The sequence below is a fragment of the Trachurus trachurus genome, assembly GCF_905171665.1.
Source record: "Trachurus trachurus genome assembly, chromosome: 3".
Lineage (NCBI taxonomy): Eukaryota > Metazoa > Chordata > Actinopteri > Carangiformes > Carangidae > Trachurus > Trachurus trachurus.
In genome coordinates, this window is record NC_139893.1 from 18,002,585 (window position 1) to 18,029,693 (window position 27,109).

General features: G+C 39.9%; 1 protein-coding gene across 1 annotated transcript in view; it reads left to right on the forward strand.

Annotated features, from left to right (window-relative positions):
* The window catches only part of unc13c (unc-13 homolog C (C. elegans)), a gene marked incomplete at both ends in the record, with an annotated part of 91,809 nt that extends 72,247 nt beyond the window's left edge, over positions 1–19,562 (forward strand). The window contains 11 exons of the mRNA XM_083994036.1: positions 1,779–1,856; positions 2,566–2,592; positions 5,572–5,660; positions 6,021–6,158; positions 7,298–7,421; positions 7,971–8,030; positions 9,960–10,040; positions 13,303–13,450; positions 16,314–16,406; positions 18,168–18,327; positions 19,277–19,562. Of these exons, the coding sequence (XP_083850162.1) occupies positions 1,779–1,856; positions 2,566–2,592; positions 5,572–5,660; positions 6,021–6,158; positions 7,298–7,421; positions 7,971–8,030; positions 9,960–10,040; positions 13,303–13,450; positions 16,314–16,406; positions 18,168–18,327; positions 19,277–19,562 (1,284 nt within the window). The remainder of the gene's footprint in view (positions 1–1,778; positions 1,857–2,565; positions 2,593–5,571; positions 5,661–6,020; positions 6,159–7,297; positions 7,422–7,970; positions 8,031–9,959; positions 10,041–13,302; positions 13,451–16,313; positions 16,407–18,167; positions 18,328–19,276) is intronic.
* Positions 19,563–27,109: the final 7,547 nt, after the last annotated feature.

Sequence of the window (27,109 nt, forward strand, 5' to 3'; positions counted from 1 at the left end):
GCCTAATTATCCACACTGGTCTTTGAAGTTGAAGTAAGAGATAACACACAGGGAACTAGCGGGGGAGGCAGATGTTTCTTTACAGTGTTGACAGGCTCATTACAATTGTCCCAGAGAAAACATGAAGTGTCTCTTCTCAAGACAGGCCTGAAGAGAGACAGATGATGGAAAACAGGGAATAGGGGACAGATGGTGTTATACGGTAACAGGACTACATCGAATTAAACCTAATCTCTAATTTGTTAAGTGTCTCATATAACACATGAAATGAGTCAGAGACATCTTTACTAGGAACATCAGTGGTCCCCAACCTGAGCAGCCTGTAACACCCAAAGGTTCCTTGTGAAGTTTTACACCTCCAGTGACACTGGTGAGCAGTTTGTCCCACTTTGTTTATGTCATGCAAATTTCGCAAGGATGCATTGGTACATGTGTACATGCTTGTTACACAATATAAAATCCTGCACAGATGAACACGACACAATGTGAAGTAATGAAGAAGGTGATTGCCCTTTAAATCATCAGGGGACTAACTGTCTCAACTGCCACAGTGTGGTCATGACTTACAAGTTTGAATGTTCAGTTTGCTTCAAATTACATTTCAAAATTGACCAATGTCAGACTTATAAATGTTGTTTTTTGTAAGATATGATTACCCTGACACCTTGTTCCCCATTTGTTGAATCACTGATCCCGAGGGCTCTGTTTAGTCTCTCTGTAAAACATAGAACTGGTATGAATACATTTCTTGATGTAAATAATACTGCCAGAGAAAACTTGTTAGCTTGTAGTTATCCTGTTCAAACTGCATTATCTTAATGAATACTGTAAATTAATTGACGAGCAGATGTACATAATTTCACCACTGTGAAATGGGTTTCTTTTTCATTTGATATCTATAATCTTGTTTGATGTCCCATCACCCACTCACATACTAAAACTGACAGTATATCCAATGTAATCAACCTCCTTATTCTGTATTTTCAAGATGGACATATATAGCTGTGGGAACTCGCGATTACGTTCATTCAGATTTAGAATATCTAATCACTCTCAATACGAATATGCTCATAAATCTGGTAGAGAGTGGTCCTTTGTGTGCTGCCGCGGAGGCACCACTGGCTGCTTTGTGGACTGAAAGACACCAATCATCCTGCTCCTATGGGATGGAGAATTATCATTTTAGTGCTATCCATTAGCACAATCATAGTTTTTTGTCAGTTTTGTTGTTGGGGTTTTTTTTTTTTTCTTCTTTTTTTGGTGGTGGTGGGTGGTGGTGGTGGGGAGGGGGGTAGATAATGTATATAATAGGTGTCTAACTGAAAAGTCTGAAGAATGACTCCCAGTCTCCATAAAAAGCACCGTGATTAATGTCTGTCATCTGTTAAACTTGCTGTGGATCTAAGAATCGATAATGCCTGACATATTCAGTGCAGACATTTCTCTCCCTGCTGTATATTACGTATCACATTTCCCTTCTGACCCTTGATGTTGTGCAGAAACCTCGTATCTTTGTATAGATGAAGTGTCAGGAAATCAAAACTGATGGATTTTTACCGTTGTTATACTTGTGATTTGTCCGACAACTCGCCCTGTGTTTTCCATTATATTTGCTGGTTTCTGGCTCACAAACTGTAACCATACAGTGACAACAGCTGTGAGAACAGCAAATTGAATGTACTAGCTTTTTCAGAATGTTAACGATTTTTTTTTTCTGGCCCCATCAGATCAAACACTGCAGAGACAATGTACTCATTTTGATTCTTGTACTTTTACAGCCCTGTATCCTCCTCAACAATATTCAGCAGCTCCGTGTCCAGCTGGAGAAGATGTTCGAGTCCATGGGAGGCAAACAGGTCTGTGCTTACCTGCGTGTGTCTGTCTGCTGAGTGTGTGTAAAGGTTTGAGGCGATTCACTTTCAATACAACTGTCAAAACTGACAGGTCTAAAAATATATTTTATCAAATAAAAAAATATATTATAATGCAACACCACTATGACGTGTGTCCTTTCACTGGAAGGTCACACCACAAGGTTGTCTCAAGTGGAGGATCCCCAGAGCTTCAGAGGATTGGGTGTCATCCCTGAAGGACGCTTTGGCAGAGTAGATGCAAGTTAATACTGAGGTTTAAATCTCCATCCTCAGATCAGCGATCTGCTGCGGAATAAATACAGTGTCATGATTATGTAGATGATCATTGCAAATGACATTTATAAGTGAAAGTGAATTGACCCCCAACACTCCCTCCTTCAGTTATGTATTTACCCATCAAATAGACTAATCTGTCATGAAATTCACTTTGTTAATATCACCTTTCCTTTGTAACTTCCTCCTTAAACCCTCTAAATCTATGTGTTGGGTTTGAAGCACCTTTGAATATGTTCCCTGTCGACATGTCAGTCTGTTAGTCTAACCTCAGAAGCAGCGACCTCCGCTTCTTGTGACTTACTTGCATGTTTCTCTTCCGTATCTAACGCCTGTCTTGCCTTGCGTCTTGTCTCCTGTCGTTGTGTCTTCTGTTTCCCCCCCGTTTCCTTCCTGTGCTCTCTCTCTCTGTCTCCAGGAGGAGGGGGTTGTGTCCTTCTGTAAGGTGTGTGCAATAGGACTCGTCCCTAACACCCCTTCCCACCATTTACCGAATGATACGAAAAAGCACGCCCCCTCCTCCCACAATGCCTCCCCACCATTCCTCCACGCTCTATGCTTCTCACCCCACCCCCTCCAGCAGCATGTGCCACAGAGCATATGGAATCTGAATTACCCATCACCCCTCTGGACAGGCTACTCAAGCTCACCATCCCCAGCGCCCTTGGGATAGTGGTTCAACCCACCCGATCCCATTTTTATTTTTAGCCTGCTTTTTTTCTATCTGCCACTTTTCTATCCATGGCTAATTTAGAGTGATATTTACTAAAGTCCATTGTTACCCCCCCTCCCTTTTTTCTGCTATGTAAAGAGCGGAGTCAGGGGCTCACCAGGTTGTTGGCTGTGGTTTTGATCATTTCTATTCATTCCCCAGGCTGCAGTCACAAAATGCTTCAGACAGGATTTTTTCAGACTGTTTAATGAGCTTCTCAGTTGAGGTGCTGCTCCCTGCTCCCAGGTAGCAGATCTAGACCTGGATCACTCCCAGACTGTTTTTTCTGTCTGGAAAATAATGCAAAAGAAGCCTTTATGTTAGGTAGTTCACCCTAATTTTGTAGCTCAAGTGTATTTTCTGTGAAGGTTTTCCATTAGTTTCCTGTCTGCACAGTAGCCTATTCATTACAGAATAGTACTCTATCAGCAATTAACTCCCAGAGAGCCAGTGTAATTACCCACAGCTGTTATCAAAGCATTACCAATAACAGAGATTAGCAATAATCTCTTACAGTGCCCACATTTATGGAATCATCATGGACTGATGTCCACAGATTGATATCTGGCTTTTTTTGAGTGTTTGTCCTGTTTGCTAATGTGCTTTTCTCACTTTAGTGATGGTGGTTTTTAAACTTTTATTTACTCGGAACTGTTAAGGACAAAGTGTTTTGGAATAACAACCTGCCGGTGAGCAGATATTGTGTTGTTGAAACAGACAAAGCTGAGCTGCAGTTGATAGGCTTTCAGCCAGGGGAGAGTTTGTTCACTCTGGAGGGCTCAGTGTCGAGTGAAACCAGCTACCATGGTGATAGATCCTGAAATTGATGTTTACTTTTTATAAAGTTTCATCACCATGATTGGAAACATTGTCAATCACTAAGTTTTCATCACTGCGTCACTTTCTATTCTATTCTAAGAGTCAAAGATACAGTATGTGAAAATTGTTTGAGGTGTTATCACACCATGTACATAGATTTAGCACACACGCTGACAATAACTAGTCTCTGACAGTTCAAATAGAGCATGAAAGACCTAAGACATGTGATCTACAGTATTCATAGTGTCCCATATGCAATTATCATTCAATACTCCATTCTCCACATCATATCCAATTTCCAGGCCAAACCGGGACCTTATCTCTATCCTGACATTTCAGAAGGTGAATCGTTGATATTTCTAAACTAAAAAACTGCCTCACTGGCCAAGTCAGAAATTATCTGTTACTATATTGTTGACTACATTTAAATGAAGGTTTTTCTGACAGGATTTGCAATCTTCAGGTAGCTATTTGACTGGAGCATCAGGTGCCACATGGAGTCAGAATGGAGTTTCCACCTCTCGGGGGTCGTCAGGTGCCTTGGTTTATCTAACAGCAGGATGAATTTCCTTTGCCAGCATTCCCATTAAGATACAGTGTCCTTGAAAAAAACTGAGAATCTCAATTTCAGAGACTGCCAGGTTGCAGATTAGAGCCCAGTCTAAAACTTTCCCCAGGCTAGGGGGAACTGATAAAAGACTACGGCCTACAGTATTTTTCTGCTATCACTTGAAAAGATGTTATCCATTACTCAAACAGCGAAATAACATCTCTAACCTCTATGGGCAATTTTCTCTGTGACAGAAAAATCTTGCATGCTGCAATCGCTTCCATTCAAGCGACAGCGGTATGAACACGTGCACATGTGAGGACACATTCACACACTTATAAATCTATCCCATTCATGCTGCAGATACAGTAGAAGCATGTCTGCAGAATAACAATGTCTATAAAAGGTTTAGTTTACACGTCCACTTCCCGGCTGAGCCATCCGCCATTAAAATGTGTGAGATGAACGGCTCCATGGCTAAGCTTATCGGTTCTAATGTGACGATCTGTCATGCATGTGGTGCGGTGCCTGGCCTCACACAACCATCTCAGGCACTCAGCCTCAGCAACGTGTGTTCTCCACCCCCATTCAAAACATCAATATTTGGACATTTGTAAAAACGTAATTCATAAGCCCACTCATAAGAGACAAGCGGATGCACTCATACATGCATACACTGACATAAATACACTCACAAACACACACAAGACATCTGATGTCCACCCATGCATTTTCTCACATCATGCTCAAAACCTCAGACGAATACAAACATGAACACATCTGCACATCCATCACATGCACATGCATATTTATGGCACTGCAGAAACCCAACACATACCATGCATGGGCACATAAATGCTGTGAATAAATTTGTGAATTTCCTTCTTGTTAAGGCAAGTCAGTCAAATTTTGGCATGAGAACATACAAAGATACAATATTTTATGTATGGACGTCAGCTTTATGGCCTGAAGTACAACTGGGAAACGGCAAACTTTGTCTACTGTAATGTGTACTGTAGTAGTCCACAAAAATCTCCCATTTTTGAGAGACCACTAGCCTAGATCCCTCTTTGCTGACACCATGTCTCATGACTCGGCAAGCAGTCATCATTGCAGCGCTCGGAGGTGAGCCTTCCATTTGTATTCAGAACGTTACTTGGCACAGATGGCAGGCAGAATGAGTGGGAGGCCACCAGCAAGGCAGGTTACTCTCCTCTGTGTCTGTCGTCTTCCCTCCTTACACCCCCACCCCAGTTGAGGCATCCACCAGAGACACAGAGTTCTAGACAGTGTGGGCTACTGTATGTGTAATGATGTAGTAACTGTCTGTCTTCCACCGACAGCTGGATGCAGAGGCAAGTGATCTGCTAAAGGAGCTGCAGAATAAACTCAACACGGTGCTGGATGAGCTCAGTGGAGTGTTTGGCTCCAGGTAAGCATTACAGTAGTCTGACTCACTGTGTGTGTGTGCGTACCTGTATGGGATAGTTCTTATTTAGGTTAATGTCCTCATTCATTTCTTATTCTGTTAAAGTAATTGTACCACAACACTACTTAGTTATTGACAGACATGTATTCCAGTTATAACTGACTTGAGCACTTGCTGCACACCATGCTTCACAAGCACAGCAAGTTGCTAAACATTTCAGCTTGAGCAAAAGACACTCCTACTCTTAAGGTGTTTTAAATAATCTAATAGGACCAGCAGGAGCAAGCTTGCACCTCCCTAAAGCCTGAAATACACACTCAGCAACAGAAGATTTCAAGTGTTGTTGTGTTTTCTCTCACCTAGTTTCAAACCTGTGATCGAGGACTGCGTGAAGCAGATGAACCAGGAGCTGGTCCAGATGAAAGGTCCTGCCAAGGGGAGCAACGCTGCCATGGATGCAGAGAGTGTCCTCAGGCCTCTTATGGACCTTCTGGATAAAAAGTGAGTATCCATCAAAATAGGATCAAAGTTTAACCTCGGATTTGGTCCTTAGGGTGTCTGAAGAGTTCAAACTGTCAGTCTTCATTTTGGTACTGTATAGTATTGAGAATCTATAATGGTAGCTTGAATCAACAAAATATAAAGCAGTGATTATTGATTTAAGGTTGCCCACTTGTGTTTACCCAGTCCTCTTGAAACTAAGCACCATACACTGGTAATGCCCAAGTACCAGCTGACAGACATTTATGGGGATTGTTATGGATCAAGAGAAGTTTATAAAGAGAGAGGGACTTGACGTGCACTATATTGCAAATGTATAGGGATCAATTCTTACCATGTTATATGGTTAGACCTCCATGTACCTGATACTTTTCCTTTTTTTTGAGGCAACAAGCCCTTTCTCTACATCAACACAGCAATCCCATACCTAATATAAAGTAGGGTCTACTTTTTTTTCTTGCCACGTCATTGTGTTTTTAATGCAGCCTTATCAACATGTGCAGGATGAAAAACCCTCAACTCTGAGAGACCAAAGAATATTGCTCACTGTCAATCACCTCATTAATGATATTTACATTCTCAGACACAATCAACATTGAGGCAATCCTCAATAATTATATTTCAATGTCTAATGTTAGTTTGGAGCATTTAAGGTCCTCCAAATGTGTCGGTGAAATAAATACAGCAGTATCATAATCACTACCATTTTTCGAGAGAAAAAAAAAAGGAGACCTCCATTATCTGTGAATGTCTATTAATTCAACTGAGGGTCGGTATTTACTTCTTAGGCATTCTTGAAAGAACCATAGCGATGATATGGTTCAGCAGAGCTCTGGGAATCGCTCTCAACCATTTGTCAAAGCAACATTGAGGCCAATGGGGTATTACAGGGAATCCTCTTAATGATATGGAAATACAAAATCCTTCCTCCTGTCTACTGACTCCCTGCTTTCACAATAGGGTGAGATTAAAGCATAAAGCTGCTGCATTTATTCTATGAATCACAGGTGTTTTTCTTTACTTAATCATATTATTTATAAAAACGTCATCACTTGGAGTCCTCAGCCATTTTGGCTCCATTTGAACCACGAGCAGCGAGTGTTGACCTGACAATGGCCCCTCTTTTTTTTGCTTTGCAGTTTGATGTTATTTGCAAAGATTTGTGAGAAGACAGTACTGAAACGAGTCCTCAAAGAGCTATGGAAAATTGTGCTGAACACCATCGAGAGAACAATTGTTCTGCCTCCACTGAGTGACCAGAGTGTAAGTTTCATCAATTATTTGTCTCTCTGCTTTTTATTTTACTCTTTTCATTCCTGCCCCCACCCCCAGCCCCTCCTCCTCTTGTCAACCTGTCTCTCTCTCTCGTTTCCTCCATCTGTTCAGCTCTCCCTGCTTCCCTCATAACACACAAATTACTGTATAGCACAGGAGATGAATCAACATGGCATCTCAAAATCTTAAAGCATGTGGATTTTTTTACACAATTAATCCCTCTCTAAAAACCAGGCTGGCATTTTTCGTCTCAGCAATTTCTCATTAAAAGTTTTCTGTTGTTGACATTGGAAACATGCAGGTTTTAGTGTCATCATGTCAAGCAGTTTTTCAAAAAATATCCTTTCCACTGAAAGCTTCCAAAAAAAAATTTGATGCACTGAATTCATTTAGCGTCAGTTAAATGATGCCCATTTAACCTCAGTTTCTTATTTTGGTTATATAATCATTTTACTTTCACATTCGTCTATTGAGTGTTTCTGACTATTCCCCTTGTGTGGTTTTCTGTAACCCAGAAAGTATCTGTTTCTCCAACAGCAAGGAGCTCAGATGATCTTCAGTGCTGCCAAGGACTTGGGACAGCTGTCCAAACTGAAGGTAATTTTCAGTTGTGTCCAAGAAGGATGTTTCACACCTCACTACATAAACACTATACTAACTGAATTACATACATATGATTTTAAATCAGTTTCTCATATCTTGGCAGCCTTGTTCTCAGCTCAGTGAACATACACGGACATCTTGATGGAAAGAGTACAGTACATGAGAATAATTATGGATAACAGAATAAACAGACAAAATGTCTATTAATCCACATTTGAGTATTGAGAGTTGAGAATTGAAGAGAATCTAACTGTTATTTCATACCCTGCCAGATATGGATAGTTAGATAATGTCATTTGAAAACAAAGTCGTGTAAGCTTAGCTTACTGTAGCTAAGCTTCTGTAGGCTTTATTGTGCAGTAGGTTACATCTTACTGTAACATAACCTGGTGTCTTAATTGCTAGTGTTACCAGATGATGTTTAATCCCTAGAGCTCTGTGTAGGGCAGCACTGCAATGCATCAGTGGTTACACTGTGGTTTTACTAACAACCATGGCATGACACTACCTCAGAGTATTTCAGTTCCGAATCATGGGGGTTGCAAAGTGAATGTGTTTTTTTGTTGTTGATGTATTTATATTCATTTTTGTGTTTTGTGTGGAATGTCCTTTGAGGCAACATCTGCTTACTGTACATCAGTACACAGATGGATATGTTTATGTCCCGCTCCTGAAGCACTGAGGTGGTTTATTATCCTCTTGATATTGTTGATTATGACCGATAATCCTCAGCTCATTTTATTAAATTTTATTTTTTTTTCAGTGTAGTTAAACTGTGATTTTCTTAAAAGTTATTTGTTACATTTATTGCTTATAATCATAATCATCTTGTTCAGTTAATATATATTATTCATGCATGACTGTAATTTCATTAACATAACATTAGCATATCATGCAAAATCAGTATCTGTCAAATTATTATTCAAGTGCTGTGTCCTTTGACCCATGTAATGGCATGAAGTTAGGGAATAGCAGAAAAGTTATCTGAGCTGTAACATTGTTTGTGACGTGTGCAGACCCACCTGCCCTCCACAAACCTTAAGGTCATTTTCAGGCAGAACTTACCTGCCTGAAAATGAGTTTATTTTTGTTTGTAGTATTCTATCTTTGTTCCTTCCTAACCTTGGCAGGGGGGATAATAAATTCCCTAAAATATCTCACACTTATAAATTTCCAGGTCATAATCAGAGAAATCGAGAAAAAGGTGTGCACAGCCTCTATTTATTCGCATCATGGGGTTTTCATTAAAGAGATAGCTCTTGCCTGCAGCCTTTTGTGATTTTGGGACTCACTGTGACATTGTTTTCATGCATTGGGTGAGATTCCTTGATGGGTCAAAATCAAGTGAGGAATTCAAGTGCAATTCTCCAAAACAGACCATTCTTTATTAAATATTCTTCATTTCACAACATTTGTCCAAAATCTATTCAAAAGTCTGAATACAAAATACATACATGTTTTTTTTCATTAGCAGCCCATAATTTGTTGGGGTTATTTGTGATTATTATGTTTCACCTTGTGCATCTCTTCAAGTTTCTCCAACTGTGGGTACAGTATGTTGAACATTTGTGGCTGATGTTGCACTGTTGGATTCATTTCTCTCTGAGGCAACATTTAATGCAACATTAATTGAAAATATTTTGTCTGGTTTCAAAAGAAAACACCAGGGAAATATGTCAGTCTAGAAGTTATTGAGGCTACTGTATTACATTCACAAGCTCAGATTATAATTGACAAAGTCTTAAAGAAATTAGTATTGATGTGAAACAGCATCAGACAATGTAGTTGCTAAATGGCTGTTTTGTAAATCAGTCTTTCATATGTAACCATCATGCATCATGCTTAAGGGACTTGGTGAATTCAGATTCTGAATGCAACTTGTGTTGCTGATTAGTATTCGAACTGTTCTGTTATTTCCTCCAGGAGCATGTAATTCGAGAAGAAGCCAGAAGTCTGACTCCACGCCAGTGTGCAGCCATGGACCTTGTTCTTCCCACCATCAAGGTGAGTTTTATGTTGATTATACTTTTGGCTGTACAGCAAAAACCACATGGATGATTAAGCTTGACCTTCAAATAGGACGACTGAGCTACACAAGACACAGCAGAGACATGCAGATTGATTTAAATTATTTAGAATTAATTTATTTTCATAAAACATAGATACATTGTAAACATATGTTGGACCTGCAACTCTGTGGCTTTAGCTATGTGCTTGGTACATCATGAACTGAAATGTCATTGCCCTCCATTTATCAACACTCTAAATAGGTTAGTATTATAAGCAAGGTAAATTATATGTACTGGGGGAGTAATAGCGTGATGTTTATCCGGATATTCACATGCTGGGAAAGGTGCACACCACAATTTTAGGATAAAGAAAAAAAACTGTTTATTTTGTTCAGTTTCAGTTATCTGCTTTTTAAATTGCAGTAATATTATTCTACACGGTATTCTCACAAATACAAAAGATACTCATGACAGCTCCTTGGCTCCTCAGTGTTTCTTGATGAGACACAAGGTAGTTGCAAGCAGAAATAAATACCGTAATAGTTTTAGAAAACACTAGACAGAGTGCCAATTCAATTAAAAATAAAAATAAAAAACAAGAAAGTGGAAGGATGCCCAGACCCTCTCTGCAAACAACAGTGTGGAATACAGTGTAGCACTGTTCACTTCTTTTTCCCTTGTTGTGAAGGGATATGAGACAGTTTCCAAAGACCAAGCCTCATTTCTACAGGGACAAGAGGAGAGTTATGGTGAGGTGCCACAGGGGGAACAGTGCATCATAAAGTGCTGAGAAAACTAATTGATTCTATTGTCTCCAAGGAAACTACCTGCAGGTTTAGATCAATCACGTCACTGGAATTCTTTTCATCAGTATTCTGCTGAGAACAATCAATTAACAGAGCTGAGTAATGCCGTAAGAGAGCAGATAACAAAATGTGTAGAGGGTTACAGACATAATATTTAAAAAGACCAAAAACAGTATAACTATGTTGAAACAGACCTAACTATGCTGTATACACAAACTACTTAAGTATTATTGACAACTAGTATTCCTGTGTTCACAAATTAACACATTCAGTGTAGCTATTTGAATATTCAGTCATGATTGCATTTAGTGATTATCCCACTGTAAATGGATTGAACTTTGAACTAGTGAAAACTAATGGGTGGGATAATGTGTAAATGCACTGGTCCGCAGAGGAGTTCACGTGAAACAAAGACAGCTTGCAGTCCATTTAACAGATCTCTAATAATGCACCATTTACTCCAATCGTTAAACTCTTACCTCTAAATGACATGTTGAAGAAAAACAGCTGCTTCATCTTCCTCATCAAGTTTAGATTTTAAAGATAAAAAATAAAGCTCATTATCACCTCTTTTCCTTAAGCCAGATTTAAATATTAGGTGAATGATGATAGAAAGAAATGTAAGAGGAAATGGTGGAAGGGCGGCATGGCGGCAGGTGATTTTGCCAGAGGCAGGGAGATATTTTAAGCATGCATTCTTCTGCGGTGGCTAGTCCGTTTTGCCAGAGGCAGTATACTGTAGCAGTGCAGCCTAACAGTAACACTGAAGGCATATACCAACGTCGCGCAGCACTTTCTTGACCAGATACTGTACACTTGATCAGTCATGATGCTCTGACAAAGTGATGTGAATGGACCAGTGGTTGATAATCAATGAATACTCTAAACACTGAACGTCTTTAGGTACTTCTCATTAACTCTCATAAACTCACTTTGACTACATCCCCACTGCAATCCATTTTAGATTTCTTTCTAGATATTTTTTCTTATGCAGCTGTCCACATTCCCTGAGCCAGGAGTAGTGGAATTAAGTTTGTTTGTTTGTTTCCCTACGCACAGTTATGACGTAGCTTGATCCACCATGACGAAGGAGTTATATTGAGTTCACATGTGAGTCACATGGTTTGTTCAGAGTGACGTCACTTTTGAAAAAATCATTTTCATGTGTGATTTATAACCAGTGGTCCAAATCTAATTTGAAAAAGATCAGATTCCATGTGATTTATGCTGTTCACATTGACATTAAATAATCAGATCTGAGTCATATAGGCTGAGAAAATCCAGATTCAGGTCACATGGGCCTGCTGTGTGAACCTTAGCCGTTAACACATCATTACTACATTATCTTAACCTTGGTTTCCAAGCGTATTTGTGACAGAAAGTATAAACTTGAATCACAAAATATATCCGGATTCATTATGAGTGTGCTGTTTAATTTTCTGTCTTTTCTGTCCTGATAAACTCCCCCCCTGACTCAATGACTCACCACCTGCATGCCTGATTATGTGTAGTTCACAAGAGGCACATGTTGGTCAAACTGTGATTCATAAGACACTGGTGAGGCAGAAAACACAAGCTCCTACTGTGTCAAGTCACTGCAAAGTTCTGACCTGACATCAGTCAAAAAGACCAGAAGGGGCCACAGTAAGATGTAAGATGCACCATAAAAGTTACATTTTAAGCATTAAAACAACATGTTTTAAAGCACTGAATGAGCTAAAAGGATTAAAAGGAGAAAAAGCATGAAAAGTAAAAACAGCAAGAAAAAAGAAATGGGTCATAGTTCAATCCCCATCTCCACCAGTCCTGCAGCATCATACTGACCCCCAGGTTTTCACTGATGTCTGTGAGTGTGAGTATGGGTGTGATGTAAGGTTGAATTGATGTGTGTGTTAATTGGAGAATGGCATTCTCAAATGCTTTGAGTGGCTTCAGAGATTTGCAAAGTGCCATTTAAGTGCAGCAGCCAATTTACAAGAAGTAAAAAATAAAAAACAAATTTGAAAAAAAGATTTCCAAGGACTTACATTCATTGTCACTTCTTTTTTAGCACTCCCTCCTCTCTTAATAAGATCTGTCCATAGCCACCCCCCCACCTAACATACTATGTGGTAGAGGTGACAGCTCTTGAAAAGAAAGCAAAGACATGTTTGTCCTGAACTATCAGGCTTATCAGCACAAATGTGCATTAACCGTCAAAGCACTGGTTTCAGATGTAAATGCATGGTAATTAGCTACAAACATGACAATTACTGCTGTCTCTTGCCTGGTTTCTCCATGTGTTTGCTCCTCCTTGTAAAATGCATACTGTCTGTTTAATCCTAGGCTTTTTCTCAGGCAACAATAACTTGCTGTCATGTGTAATCTCAAAGGAGGCTCCCCTTATGTTTCCAAGTTATTTCAAAGTTTATATTTCACCCTGGAAAACTATACTACACTATTTTTTTGCAGCAATACTTCCATGCTGGAGGAAATGGGCTGAAGAAAACCTTCCTTGAAAAGAGCCCTGATATGAAGTCCCTCAAATATGCTCTCAGCCTTTACACTCAACCTACAGATGCCTTGATCAAGAAATATATATGCACCCAAACCTCTCAAGGTAAGGATGCTTTATTCTGAGCCAAGGCTGCATTAAGTGTCACATCAGGGAGCGGAGTTGCCTCAGCATTCAAATACTGAAAAACATTTGATTGAAGAGCTGTTTTCTGCTCCAGGTGGGCAGATTCAGACTGGGAAGGCTGCTATGAAAACAACAACTGAACATTAATTCCTGAAAAAAAAATGCTGAACTATAAATGGTGAAGGGGTCCAGGAAGGTGTGAAAAAAGGAACAAGCTGTGGTTACTATCATTCAGCAGCACATTAGCACTTTCTTCTCAGGCACCTAAACATATTCTAATTAAACCTGATGAACTCTAGGAGTGAAATTGTTTATTCACCGTTTTTACATGACATGTCTGCAGCCTTCCACTGCACATTGTGCACTGTGCTTCCACATTGTGCTTTTTTCCCCGGTAGTCTCAGCTCCCTTTTCATTGCAGGATGTGTGTGATTAGTGGTCTCTGCGTCACTTTATTTTCTTTAGCTTATATATGCAATGGACATCGCAGTAATTGCATTTATTTTCTCAGTGTATAAGTAATTTGTCTCTTTCACCATAAATAAAAAAAAGAGTTATCTGAGGCCTCTTCAACCCATACCCTGAAGGGTTTGAATGCTCCCATGTCCCTTCTCTCACTCCCTTTCTATGATTAGAGACGCATAAAAACACTGTCATGACATTTAAGATATATGTGTGGTGTAATCTATAAATTCCCCCTGTGCTCTCTCTCTCTCCTCCTGATACACTTTTATGCGTTGTTGTCTCATTCATTCATCTCTATATGGAACTTTTTTTTTCCCTCTCTACCTCCGTTAAAGCCAAGAAATACCTTCAGGTGTCCAGGGAGATCTGAGAGGGAATTCAGCCCACTGGGGCACTGAAGCTTAAAGCTCCTGGTTGCCTCAATGTGCTCAGCCTTGCAGAACGCTGCATAGGAAACAGAAAGGCAGTGGGAAAAAGCTCGTCAGCCGGGCAGCGAGCGGACCAATCAGCGCTGCTGCTCTCACTGACTGGCAGATGGGCATAGACCCACAGTGTTTTCGCTGTGTGCTATTTTGAGATTTGTTCGACGCGTTTCCAGCTCTTCTCCCCCTCTCTAAATCTCTCATCCCGTTCTGACTTCACACCATGTTGTCGTTCTTCATCTGCAGCGGTCTCATGTGATGTCTATAAGTGTAGGTAGCGAAGTGGTTGATGTGCATTAGGTCAGTAAACGGTGTGCGGATGTGCTGATGCTTGATGTAGCACAGTGGGCACTGATTCATTAATCACCAACCCCTGTGCTCTGACAGCGACACATTTAGACCAAGGCATGTGCTGGTTTACTCCTGTCAAGTGTGCGCTTGGACGCATATGTGTCTCTGTTTGTTAGGGAGCAGGATGAGGTCGTACAGTATGGCTGCTTCATGCCTCACTGAAAGTACAGTACTAACTACCACAAACAAACACATCATTCCTCGTGCAGTAATTGTATGTGAATATCTCAGTTTCTTTCTGAAAAAAAAACATCTTTGTGTGGCACAGCAAAGGGAAAATTTTAATCTGCATGCATGCAACAACTGATGCCTAAAGCTCACCTTTGTTATCACTCAGTTCCTTTGTTCCCATTTCTCTCACTTCATCTGCTAACCCTCCTCGCTGGCACCTTTGTTTTATCTACTTCTGCTTTTCTTTATCTTCATTATGGACCATTCATCTTATTCAGCCTCTTCTATCCACTGCTTTTCAGTCTGTCCCTCCCGCACTCTATTTGAGCCTGATGGCGTCTCTTCTCTGACTTCCATCAGAAAAATAAAGAACCTATTTATTTATTACATTATGTGAGCTGATGGCTGAGGTAAATGTAGTGTAGCATTGCTCCATTAATTTCCCACAAGTCCACTGCTTAATTGTGCAGCAGCAATGTTTTTCAGCCTCCCTCAGCCTCTTAGGGTCTCATTACAATAAATCACAAGGCTTGTTTCTTCATTACCAGCTATAATGGGCACTGCATGTTTGGCACATATTGATTAGCGATTGGATCAGCATGCCCCTTCATCAACCACACCGGCGCTTGCCTTCCACTGTTCATCTGTTGATCCCGTGCTGGGTGAAACACGAGGCAGTTGTTGGAGGCAGCTGAAATGGTCAGGACTCACTGCATCTGGCAAAGTGAGACACATGGTCAGCAATCAATTGTAATTGTTTCCTGGCAACAACAAGTCCACGGTGATTGAAACTGTAATGCTGACGTAACTGTGCAGGCCAGGGTCTAGTTCCCCTCCCCTCCTCCTGCTCACTCTTGTCCCCTCACTACCTTCTTCCTGATATGCTGTTTTCATTTCCACTCGAGTTGTCTGCATGTTGTCAAATCCAGTGTTGTGTTTATATTTCCATTGAGCTGAACAGTTTGATGATTTCATAGTGTAGAACATTGTTTATTTATTGAATCCCCTCACACCATCTGCCTCTGCCATGGCCTTCAAACCAAGCAGATTATTTCATGTTTCTTGTGTTTTTTTTCTCTTTCTTCTTGTCTGTGTTCAGCCTGAAGCTAAAGGAAACCCTAGTTGTGTTTGCTATGGGCTGCCATGAGGGTGAAATCTACTCTACTCCCCTGTTCTTGTTTTTTTAGGTTCAGTTTTTTTTTTTTTTTTTTTAGCTTTGACACACAGAGAGCTCTAAACACACCTTTTTTTTTTTTTTAGCCGCACCCACACCTTTGGATTCGGTCCTCTCATCCTCTCTCTCTCTCTCTCTCTTTCTGTTTCCTGATCTCTCTATTTCCCTGCCCGGCTTCCTTTTTGCCTCTGCTCCAGCTTCTGTGATTTTCATTATGCCTCTGTCCAATTCTCCTGTTGCTGTTTTGGTGTGTGTCCAGGTCAGTCATCCAATGGATCGGTGGGGGAGGTGTCGATGCAAGTGAATCTCATCTCTCACCCTGGCACTGGAGAGCACAAAGTCAGCGTGAAGGGTGAGTTTTTTCCATACTCAGACCTGCTTTTCATCATTTCTATTCAAATGAATTCACACCTGCAAAATGTTCAAAGGCTCGTCACGGACGGCTCATGGTGATAATCTCATTTGTGTGATAGTGCTGCTGGGGCCACGGTCAGGAGCATTGTTATAGAGTCCTGGAGCTTGTTTCACAGACAAAAAAAATTAGGAAATTAGCATCTGAAAGATTGCTGATGCCATAATTAAAGCCATTATATGGAAAAATATAACCACAGCTGGAGTTAGTCTCATGTCTGTTTGCAGAGACTATAAAAAAAGTTGTGGCTCAGCTTATCATTTATTGTTTAAAGATGGTATTCATCTTTATTTTAATGTCTGTATTTTCATCATAAAACTAGCACAGCATTACAGTACGGACGGTCTGTCGGTTGGCCCACGACTTTAGTCCAGACTGAACTCGGTTGGACAGATTGCAATGAGATTTGGTACAGAAATCAAAGTTCCCAGGAGGATGAATCCTAGCTGTGATGGTTGACTTTTTTCTATAGCACAACCATGATGTTGAAATTTGTCTCGAATGTCTCAACAGTTATCTGATACATTGCCAAGAACTTTGCCACACATTCATGTCTTCCTCAGGCTGTATTGTAATAAGATTGTAATCTGTCTGGTAACCCTTTTCAAGAAGCACCAACAGCAGGTGAGATCGATGCTTATTAGCAAATGTTAGCATACTAAAACGCTAAACGAAGATGCTGAACACGGTCAATTTACCTGTTTAGCAGCAGCACATTAGCATTGTTGTTGCAATTATGTTGCATCATGACATTCACATTTAGCTCAAAGCACTGCTGTTTTTAAGCACAGTCTCACAGAGCCAATGGTGTGGCTGAAGACTCTTAATGGTTTCAGACTCCAGTCTATGAATGCTACACTAATTCATTTACCAAATATGTTACCTTGTACAAATGATTGCTCTCATTTGTCCAGATTCTAACTCCTTTATTACTTTAAAGCACCTAAAATGTTTGTTTTAGTCAATTTACAGTGCTGGGTTCTCATGCAAATTGCTTGTTTACTTTGGCACATTACTGTTTGCTAAATCCACATCTATAATCACACATTGGTTCTAGTCTTCTCATTTTCAGTAACAGAAATTGGACTCAGCTGACAACTGAAACTGTTGCACCTCCCACAGCAGCACCACATGCACTACAGCTATAATCAACCAGCAGCAGACAATGTGAACAGCAGTTAGGTTACTTTGACAACAGCCATGTAGATGTTCCTATCAAAGGAAAACACATTATTAGAATTATTTATTATTTTTTCTACACTTCCCAAAATGACCCTTGTTAGGAACCACAAGACAAAAAAAACAAAACAAAACATTCAACATACACTCAATGTTTTAGATTTTTTTGTGCCTCTTTTATGATGGAAATTTCTTATGTCACAACAAGATGTTGAGTTCCCCCCAAGAAATCTTTGCAGTGTGATTTACAGACACCGACATCCTGAGATATTTACTATTAATGTGAGTGGAAGTGGAAACATTTCTGCTGTCAAACTCTGTTGCAGTAGTTCTGACAGTATCTCGGCATCATATGACATTTTCTACATTTAGCCAGTTATCTGTGGAGATAAGATAAATCTGCTTCCAAAAATAGAAAGTGGAGCCAGGAGGTTTAGCCAGCATTTGTGTTTTGCATGGATTCTTCCTTAACTTTCTACAACCTGTGATGTTGCTGATTATTTCTTCTTCTGTGTCTCTCAGTGGTCGGTGTGAACAACCTCATCTGGCAGACCAACGCCATGTTCCGTCCGTTCGTAGAGGTCAACGCAGTGGGACCACATCTGGCTGACAAGAAGCGCAAATTCAGCACCAAGACCAAGAATAACAACTGGTCACCAAAGTACAATGAAACATTCCAGTAGTGAGTAATCCTTCATGTTACTGTAGTTACAGAGGTGGAGAGAGTAGGGAGTGTGTTCTTTAAACCTATAATTCATATTCAGCATTTTATTTGCCTGTATTCAGTCCACAGAATTGTGTGCAGCTTCCTGTACTGTATTCTGCCACACCTTCCACCTAGTATTCAGTGTGTTATCTGCCACTACATGTACAAGATAGCAACTTATATACTGCATAATACCAGTAAAACCTACCCCCTCCCCAGCACTGTGTTGTTCTAAGCACTGTATAGAATAGCTGCAATTTTGCTGTTTTAAAACATAAGTCAAGACACTGCTTCAGCAGTCTATAAGCTTGTCCCCAATACTGTCAACACTTTAATTCTTAGAGCCAAGCCAAGTAAAGTCACAGAGCTAAAGCGATCTGAGGGTGGGTTGTAGCAACAGCAGCATGATCAGTGAGAGCACATCTGCATATAGATTTACTCCTGGCATTGTCATTTGAATTTTAAGAAGGCATTAAGTTGATGACTCATTTGAATAGAAACATTCATTTCACTTCCAAGCATGATTGAATTGTCACATCACAGCCGCACATACAATAGGGAGGCTTTTCACTGGGGAAATGTCTCCCAGTCAAACTCTTTTTCTGACACATTATATTCAGCAAGGAACAAAGCTATATGTAAGTCTCCCAAAAGCTGTGACTTTACACTCATCTGCAGCTCTGCAGAACAAGCCTTTCGGCTTTTTATCAAGTTGGAATCATGTTTAAAGGAAGTCCATCAAAGTCAGTGTAGTATTCTTTTAAGTGACTTACATCAAAGTATCTGGACTAATTTGGAAACTTTACAATGTATGCTAGTTATTTCAGGATCAGTACTGTATATCATAAAAGTAAATCTTTTCTAATTTTGCATCATGTAAACATGTTTGAATTTCACCTCTCTTATCTCTGTGTCATTTTCCCAGTGTTTTGAGTAATGAACATGGTCCAGAGGCCTACGAGCTGCATGTGTCAGTAAAGGACTACTGCTTTGCCCGTGAGGACCGCATCATCGGCATGACGGTCATCCAGCTCCGAGAGTTGGCCGACAAGGGCAGCTGCTCCGCCTGCTACCCCCTGGTGAAAAGCATCGCCATGGATGAAACAGGCCTCACCATCATGAGGATACTCTCTCAAAGGACCCACGACGAGGTGGCCAAAGAGTTTGTGCGTCTCAAGACAGACACACGCTCAACAGAGGAAGTATCATAATGTGCAGCAAAAAAAAAATGCAGTATTAACAGAGTTGTGTTGTCTTAAGTGAGCAATAGAGAGAAACAGCAGGAGGAGAACGAGAAAGAGCTGTAGCCACAGTTCTTTCAGGAGAGAATCTGGAAACAGCATGAGTATGAGATTGTCCAAAGAGAAGTGGAGGAGGCCCAAATGTGGCGAGGCAGTGCGAGAGAGAGAGAGAGTTGTGTTTGTTTGTTTGTTTGTTTTTGTGCATGTGCGTAAAACATCTGTTGGAATGTTCATTTTAAAACTACAGTATGTACAAGTGTTTACTTACCGTATGCTTACTATTAAGTACTATATTCTACGAGTTATGTTAACGAGACATGAAATACCTTTTGTACAACATTTAGTCTTTTTGAACAGAGATTTGTTCCAATAAAGTGCCAAACCAGTGAAAAAAAAGAACAAAACCAACGTATATGAATTATGGTGAACTTAGTATGTTTGAAATTTGCTCGATTAATTTGTCCAGTGTAAGTCATTTTTTGACCGTGTGGCGTTTTGATTGTTGCAAAGTCTTTCATTTTGCACCCTCGTTTTTCGGCTTCACGTTCTTCCACACAGCACTGTTGTGCATGTCCTCTTCTCGGTCATGTCTCTCCCATGATTCCACAGTGACCACCGAGCAGGGTCCTGTCCCCTTGCCTTCAAACTGTTTGTATTTTAAGTCGACCTGAAAATAGACCATGTTTTTTTAAATGGCGATGACTGCTATGTAAACCTTCATAGGTGTTTGTAATTTTATAACCATGACAACAATGACGACAGCCTCCAGTCCTAACAGTCTAAGCAGAAAGGATGGAAAAGTTTTCTATTTCTTTGGCTTTTTGTTCTTTGTTTTCAGCCATCGGCTTCCAGCCTTTCTGAATGACCACTGTGAACATGAGCTTTGGAAGGCAAGCTTACATGACATTGCTGACAGTTTGATATTATTGTTTCATATTTTTCCGATAACTTTGTTCCTGATAAACTGCCAAAGTTATATAAAATATTTGTACAAAAGCAATCCATTACATGTATGAAGATATATATGTACATGTGATCTATTACTTTTTCAATGCTTACTATTTGATTGTTGATAAGGTGGTACTAAGATTTTATTTTTTTTATTTCCTGTGAAGCTGTTAACCAATATGAAAGTTGCACATGTTACTTTACACATTAGTTATATCAGCTTCTGTCATTGGAATTATTTTTCTTCATAAAGGAAAGAGTATAACATTTGGTAAATATGCAACATTCCTATGTATTGCACTGATGGCGAATTGTATGTCATGTAAATATATTTAGTGAGATATTGTACAAAAGTCTACTTTTCTTCAATGTGCATAAAGTATGTGCAAATGTGTTAAGACATTGGGGTCATTTGAACAATTGTCCAGTAAGCTTCCCTTTAACACCCGAACACAAATATTTGTCATTTCTGAGAATTTTTATATTTGAAGCATTAAGTTCACTTGAAATAATTAGAACTAATCTGTCAAGTAATATTCATACAAACTTAATGCACTTTGGTGTCTTGCATTTTGTGCTTAGATCTTAAATATGAAAAAGTTTAATCTTCTAATTTGGAGAACAGTTTGACAAAATTTGCATGCAAGTCTGTCATGCTTAATCTCAAGTAGACTTTGTTGGCGTAAAAGAGGTGTTAAAAGATGACATGTTGTCAGGTGTGTCCAAAGTGAGGATGCAACGCAACTCGCAGACCAATCAAGTTCATTATTTATAAGAAAACAAAAGAAACTGCATCAATGTTTGCAGATCTCTATGCTCCCATGGTGCATATTTCAGTGTTAGTTCAGTAATACGGGCACAAAGAAACAATTTAGCATGGTACATCCTTAACACTATCAGACTTGTGATGGACGGTTCTTTTGTTTTGTTTTGTTTTTTCAAAAGAAGCTAAATTGATGTTATGAATATTGTCTTTATTTCCCTGCATTCTTCTTCCTGTCAAAACCTGTGGCCTAAATCTGCAATGCAACACGACTGCCGGCGGTTTGGTCTGAAATCCAGATGTGGTGTGATTGTAGCAGCTGGAATATTGTCTAGTCGCTAACGTGAAGCTGAGATGAGGGGCTACAAAGTTCGGTAACTGGCTGATGGTTGAGCAAGATAATGTCATTTGATTCAGTTTATCAGATTGGCACAGCTCCCTCTGGAGCCTCAAGAGTCTTTATAAAAACGTTTTCCACATGTGCAGTAGTAGACCTGTAAACAGACTTTGATGTGTTTGATCCACTTTCCCTGTAAGTGTTACAAACATCCCTCAGCCCACCACCAAGCAGATGTTGCACCATTAATCAACTGAAGATATTGTACGTGAGATTGTACCTGAACACACCCTGCCTCAGAGACAACCTTATTCCGGATTCACACTAAAGAGCAGTATGGCATTTTGACATGTAAAGAATATCCCCCAAATTAAAGAATCATGACAGGTTTATTTTTTATTGACTGAAATTAATGGTAGTGGGTTTCAGAATGAATAATTTCCTCCTCACCTACTTCCCTGTGGCGTCTGTGCATGGAAACTTAGCTGCAGAAATTTGAGGCGTTTTTGTTGTTTGATGCAGATTCTTTGAAAAGCACCTACAGATACTCCCACAAGATACTGTAATGCTTTTGCACTAAACATGAAGGCTTTGTCATCAGTTTCCTTTTTAATGATTTCATGGTGCTGAGATGAATGTTTTCAGATCAGTCATGCTCTACTTAATGTCATTCTATTGAACACCCACAGGAGTAGAAGCACATCCCATAAAAACATGTCACCTGGAAAAACTTTAATGCCACTTTTTATTTGTGCCATCCCTGTAAGCTCGGAGAGCTCATTTCAGGATAGATGTGAAATGTAGCCTCAAGCACAACATTGCAAAGCCCAATTTAAGGAGTTGAATGCAAGGAATAATTGTATATGACACTACAAAATCACAATACTGTAAGTTGTGTTTCAGAGATGACTGAAAGACCTACCATTCATCAAAATCAGATTATTCGAGCCACAGGCCACCCCTTGTTCAAAAGCCCACACAATGTAGCTAATCACCTGGAAACAGGATAGGACAGGGCCAGACAAAGTAAGTCCATTTGTCAGTGTCACCCTTTTGTCTTTTCTGTAGTCCTGTAGTCCAGTTGCGTTGTAAAGGAGTGAGGGACAAAGAAAATGAGTAATATCAAGAAGTTGATAAAAGAACAGCTGGCAGAGAGAAATGAAGATACGGGGAACTACAGAATAAGGAAAAGAGATACAGATCGTAAGGAACTTTAACTGTGTTATGCAATTGGAGATCAATGAAATCCCCTCATACACATGATGGCACGTCTTACATGTTTAGCATGTGTACCCCCAGGGTTTTTTTTTTTTTTCTGATTGTTGCACACAGTTGTGATATCTATAATGTTTCAGCTACCGCAACATACTGTATGTTGATAGACAGGTTAATGGAAGTGTACCTTTTTGACAGCAGATAGTCTGGCATGTCATAGCCAAGAAATTCATTAACAACAACACCACAAAAACACAATAAAGTCTCACTTTATGCTCATGGTAAAATGTCAGCAAAGACAGTGGAAAACAACAACAACAACAAAAACATTGATTAACCAGCTTTTTTGCTCATAACCTTACACCAATAGTATATAATTGTCACAATATTGTGACACTGTGTGAAATTTGCTTTTCTTCATTACCATAGCTTAGCATAAAGCCTGGAAGTACACAAGTTCACATGCCTTTATGCAAACATGATGAAGACTGTCTACCAGTGCACTGCTGGTTACTTACTACTTTTGGGTAGCACTTTAAAGAAAGCCACAGTAGACTAGCTACTCTGTTTCCAGTCGTCCTGCTAAAAAATCCCTACATTTCTTGTAGGCATATCCAACAAATATTGGTATTTATTTATTTATCTTTTATTTGTTGCTTAACTCAGGGTGATAGTTTTTGCCATAGCAGTGTGAGAGTTGCACTCATTTATTAGCAAAATAGTTTTGAATTGTGATACTTTACTACATGGTTAGGCACAATCAATCAACAATCAAGTCAAATCAAAGGTAGCTATTATATATCCACAGACATTCAGAGCCATTCAGAGTTGTGGGGGGAAAATGTACCAGCTATTGCAAGAGATATAGAGCTCCCAGTCCACCTTTTCCTTTTGTGCCAATTATGCCAGTCACATCAGCTCACTCTCACACCGTGTAGTCAAAGATTATGGAAGCAGTAAGTGAAGAGAGGAACACATGAGCTTATTGTAACAGGGAAGAGGGAAACACTGTCACTTTCACTCACAGGCTCCCAGAAGAAAGGGGAAACAGAAGGAAACACTAGCATGACTCACTCTACAGTAGAGCTGCCAAGATACAAAATTACATCAACTTTGACTGCCACAACCTTGACCTCTCATTTGCATAATATCAACTCCTTCAGGAATATTTAGTCATCATCTGCGGCACATTTCAAAGGACGAGCTGATTTCCCGGTAAGGTGACGACCGTGTTGTTAAACCCTTGGTCTTATCTCCATGTGTGCACACATTCAGGACAAGCTGCCGATCAGGACAGCTGATTTCTCATCCCAAAGATACTTTGGATTAATCTGCTAAAATAAAGCCTAGATGGATTCCCAGGGGTGACTAATTGAGCGTATGACAGACAGATAAAACAGCAATGAAGCTCAACAAGATTACAACAACATCATCCAGAAGTTATGGGGCACAAGAACAAGAACATGTCCATCTGCGCGATAATGTAGTGCAGCCAGCTGTTATGTGGTGAGTAACAACCCAACAGACATGAAGCATCCAGCCTGGAATTTTCTGTGTCCTTCAAATCGGAGGGCTGTTTATTCTTCAGGGGAAGATTGATGATGGAGCTCACCTCAGGGGGGGATTACTCATTCACAGCAGGATTTTTTCAACCCAGGCCAGATTTCCAAAGTGGTGGATCCAAACCTTGAGGCACATCATGTCATAAAGGTATAAACGTATATATTTTTTAAAGACATATGATGTAATGTGATCTTATACAGTATGATGGGGGAGCAACACAACCCGATTCAGTTGTGTTAACTATGAAATAAAGAATAAAAGAAATAAAAAAAACTAAACAATATACTGAGACAAAATTGATGTACATAAATAAATGAATAATGTTGTACAATATGACACAAATATAACAAGCAAAAAAATAAAGCAAATTAGTTCTCCAAAATAGAGACAGTCATTAAATACACAGCCCCTCAAATTTAAATACATTTAAATGTTATGAGCTACAGGGCAAATAAATATTTAAGAACAACAACAACAGTACTTTGGGTACCAAACCAAGGTCTCCAGCTACAGCACCACAACGGGCCAGGTCTAATCATCCCATTATGACAAAGCTAATGTCAAATATAACAATATTTGATAATCAAATATAATTTGTAGACCCTCTATCATCAGTTGTGTACCTTTTTGTTACATGATGCACTTTAATCTCCCAACTTTCTACTGCCCAACCATACACAAGTAATTATTAGTTTTCATCTGATTGACAAGACATTGCATTATAGTGTAGTAGCCTATAGTTGATTGATCTCACTCAGTCATTGTCCTGATACTGTATGTTCTTTTGAAGTACAGACTTGAGATCCATCACATATTTATCAATATTTACTTTTTGTGATGGTGTGACTATGAATGAGAATTAGCGAAAAGCATAATTACATGCAGATTATAATTATACGAATTACATTTTTACCAACTATAATATGTCATTTTATTTTCTTAGGGTTTTTTTCTTATAGGAAGTTGAGTCTGATCACACTGTCCAGTATAAGTGTGACAAGTCATGGAGGTTTGTGCCCCACTTCATCTCCCCACGGCTTTCCCCTTCTCACTCCATCACTGCTGCCCAGTGCCTCTCCTTTTCTCCTCTCGCTGCTTTAATAAATCATCACAAACACATGTCTGGAGAGATGTATGTGTGTGTGTGTGTGTGTGTGTGTGTGTGTGTGTGTGTGTGTGTGTGTGTGTGTGTGTGTGTGTGTGTGTGTGTGTGTGTGTGTGTGTGTGTGTGTGTGTGTGTGTGTGTGTGTGTGTGTGTGTGTGTGTGTGTGTGTGTGTGTACATTTCTGTGTACCATATACAGTGTCTGCTGTGAGAAAGATGTGACCTGCATGTGATGTACTGTTCCTGTGTTGTGTGCCCATGAACTATATAGTATTAAATTAAACTTAAATAAGTGATTTGTGTGTGTCCTATGGGTGTACACTTGCCCTGCCCTCTGACCTAACCAGTCTGGCTGAGTGAAATTACAGCTGCGTGTGTGTCTCAGCAGGCAATAGGAGTCTTCTCTTCCTTCTGCCAAACAGAGGAAAAGTAGGTCTACACTCACAATGGAGAATTTAAGAGCCTGCCATTAAAGCCCAGAGGTGGTGACACCATAGCAGCATGTGCAGAGCACTAAGTAGTGCACTACCAGAGAGACACAACAAGTGATTTCTGCAGTAATCCTTGCACAAGACAACAGCCTAAGCATTTTGACCCTGAAAGATGAGATGTTGATCTGAACCATGACATGGAGCAGCCAGCCGTTAGTGTGTCGTTGGCACAAACAATGCTGTAATTGCCTCTGTTGGTTGACATTTATATAGCAAACACACATGACGACAAGGGAGGAGAAAATGTAATTTATTTCCTTCTGCGTTACAGTAATCTACTGTAGGTGTAGTTTTCAGTTGACTGCACACAGTTTCATTCTGCAGCTTATGATTGAAAGGAAGTGGCTACATCTGGAATCTGGTCACCAGATCGCTCAATGGGAAGTATATCACTTTGATTTGACAAATCATTACGTTTTAAAGCCTTGGGCTGGCCTGTTTCTATCAAGCATTATCAGAAATCTGGGGGTATAGAAAACAACTCAAATGGCGGCAGTAAATCGCCACAATCTCATGTTTGTCCCCCATCTGCAGGGTGCCTGAATCATTTATGTGGTGGCTCAAAGTAGCATTATTCATATTAGCCTTAATTTAACAAGTATGTAAATAAAATTCCCAGAGTATTTCTCCTTTTTTTGTTTCCAATTTTCTTCTCTATGCATAGTCTTCGCCGTACCATACAGTTGGGCTGAAATATATTTTTCTGCACTGGGCCACTGATACACAACAAAACACAACAGAGGCATTATTCATATTCCTGACTCGTAAATCACCCGCGTGATTTCAAAGAGAGAACAAAGGAAATGGCCGTCACAGCAAGCATACCGCATATCCCATTCCATCTTTATCTCATGGGAGTCCACAGAAGGGCTCTCAGAAAATGGCAACTACTCTGCACTGCATGTTTTTTTTTCCTGCTGCTGCAGTCAGTGAATGCAGCTCTTATTCAAATCTTAGAAGAAGTAAAATGTTTTCCATTTGTGCCTGGTAGGAATGCAATATCTCAAGAAATACTGTCAAACATCTTCAGGGAAGTCCTCCCTCTGGGGATTTTGAGACCTCTCAGTGGTGTGTATGTAGACGCAGTAACACAACA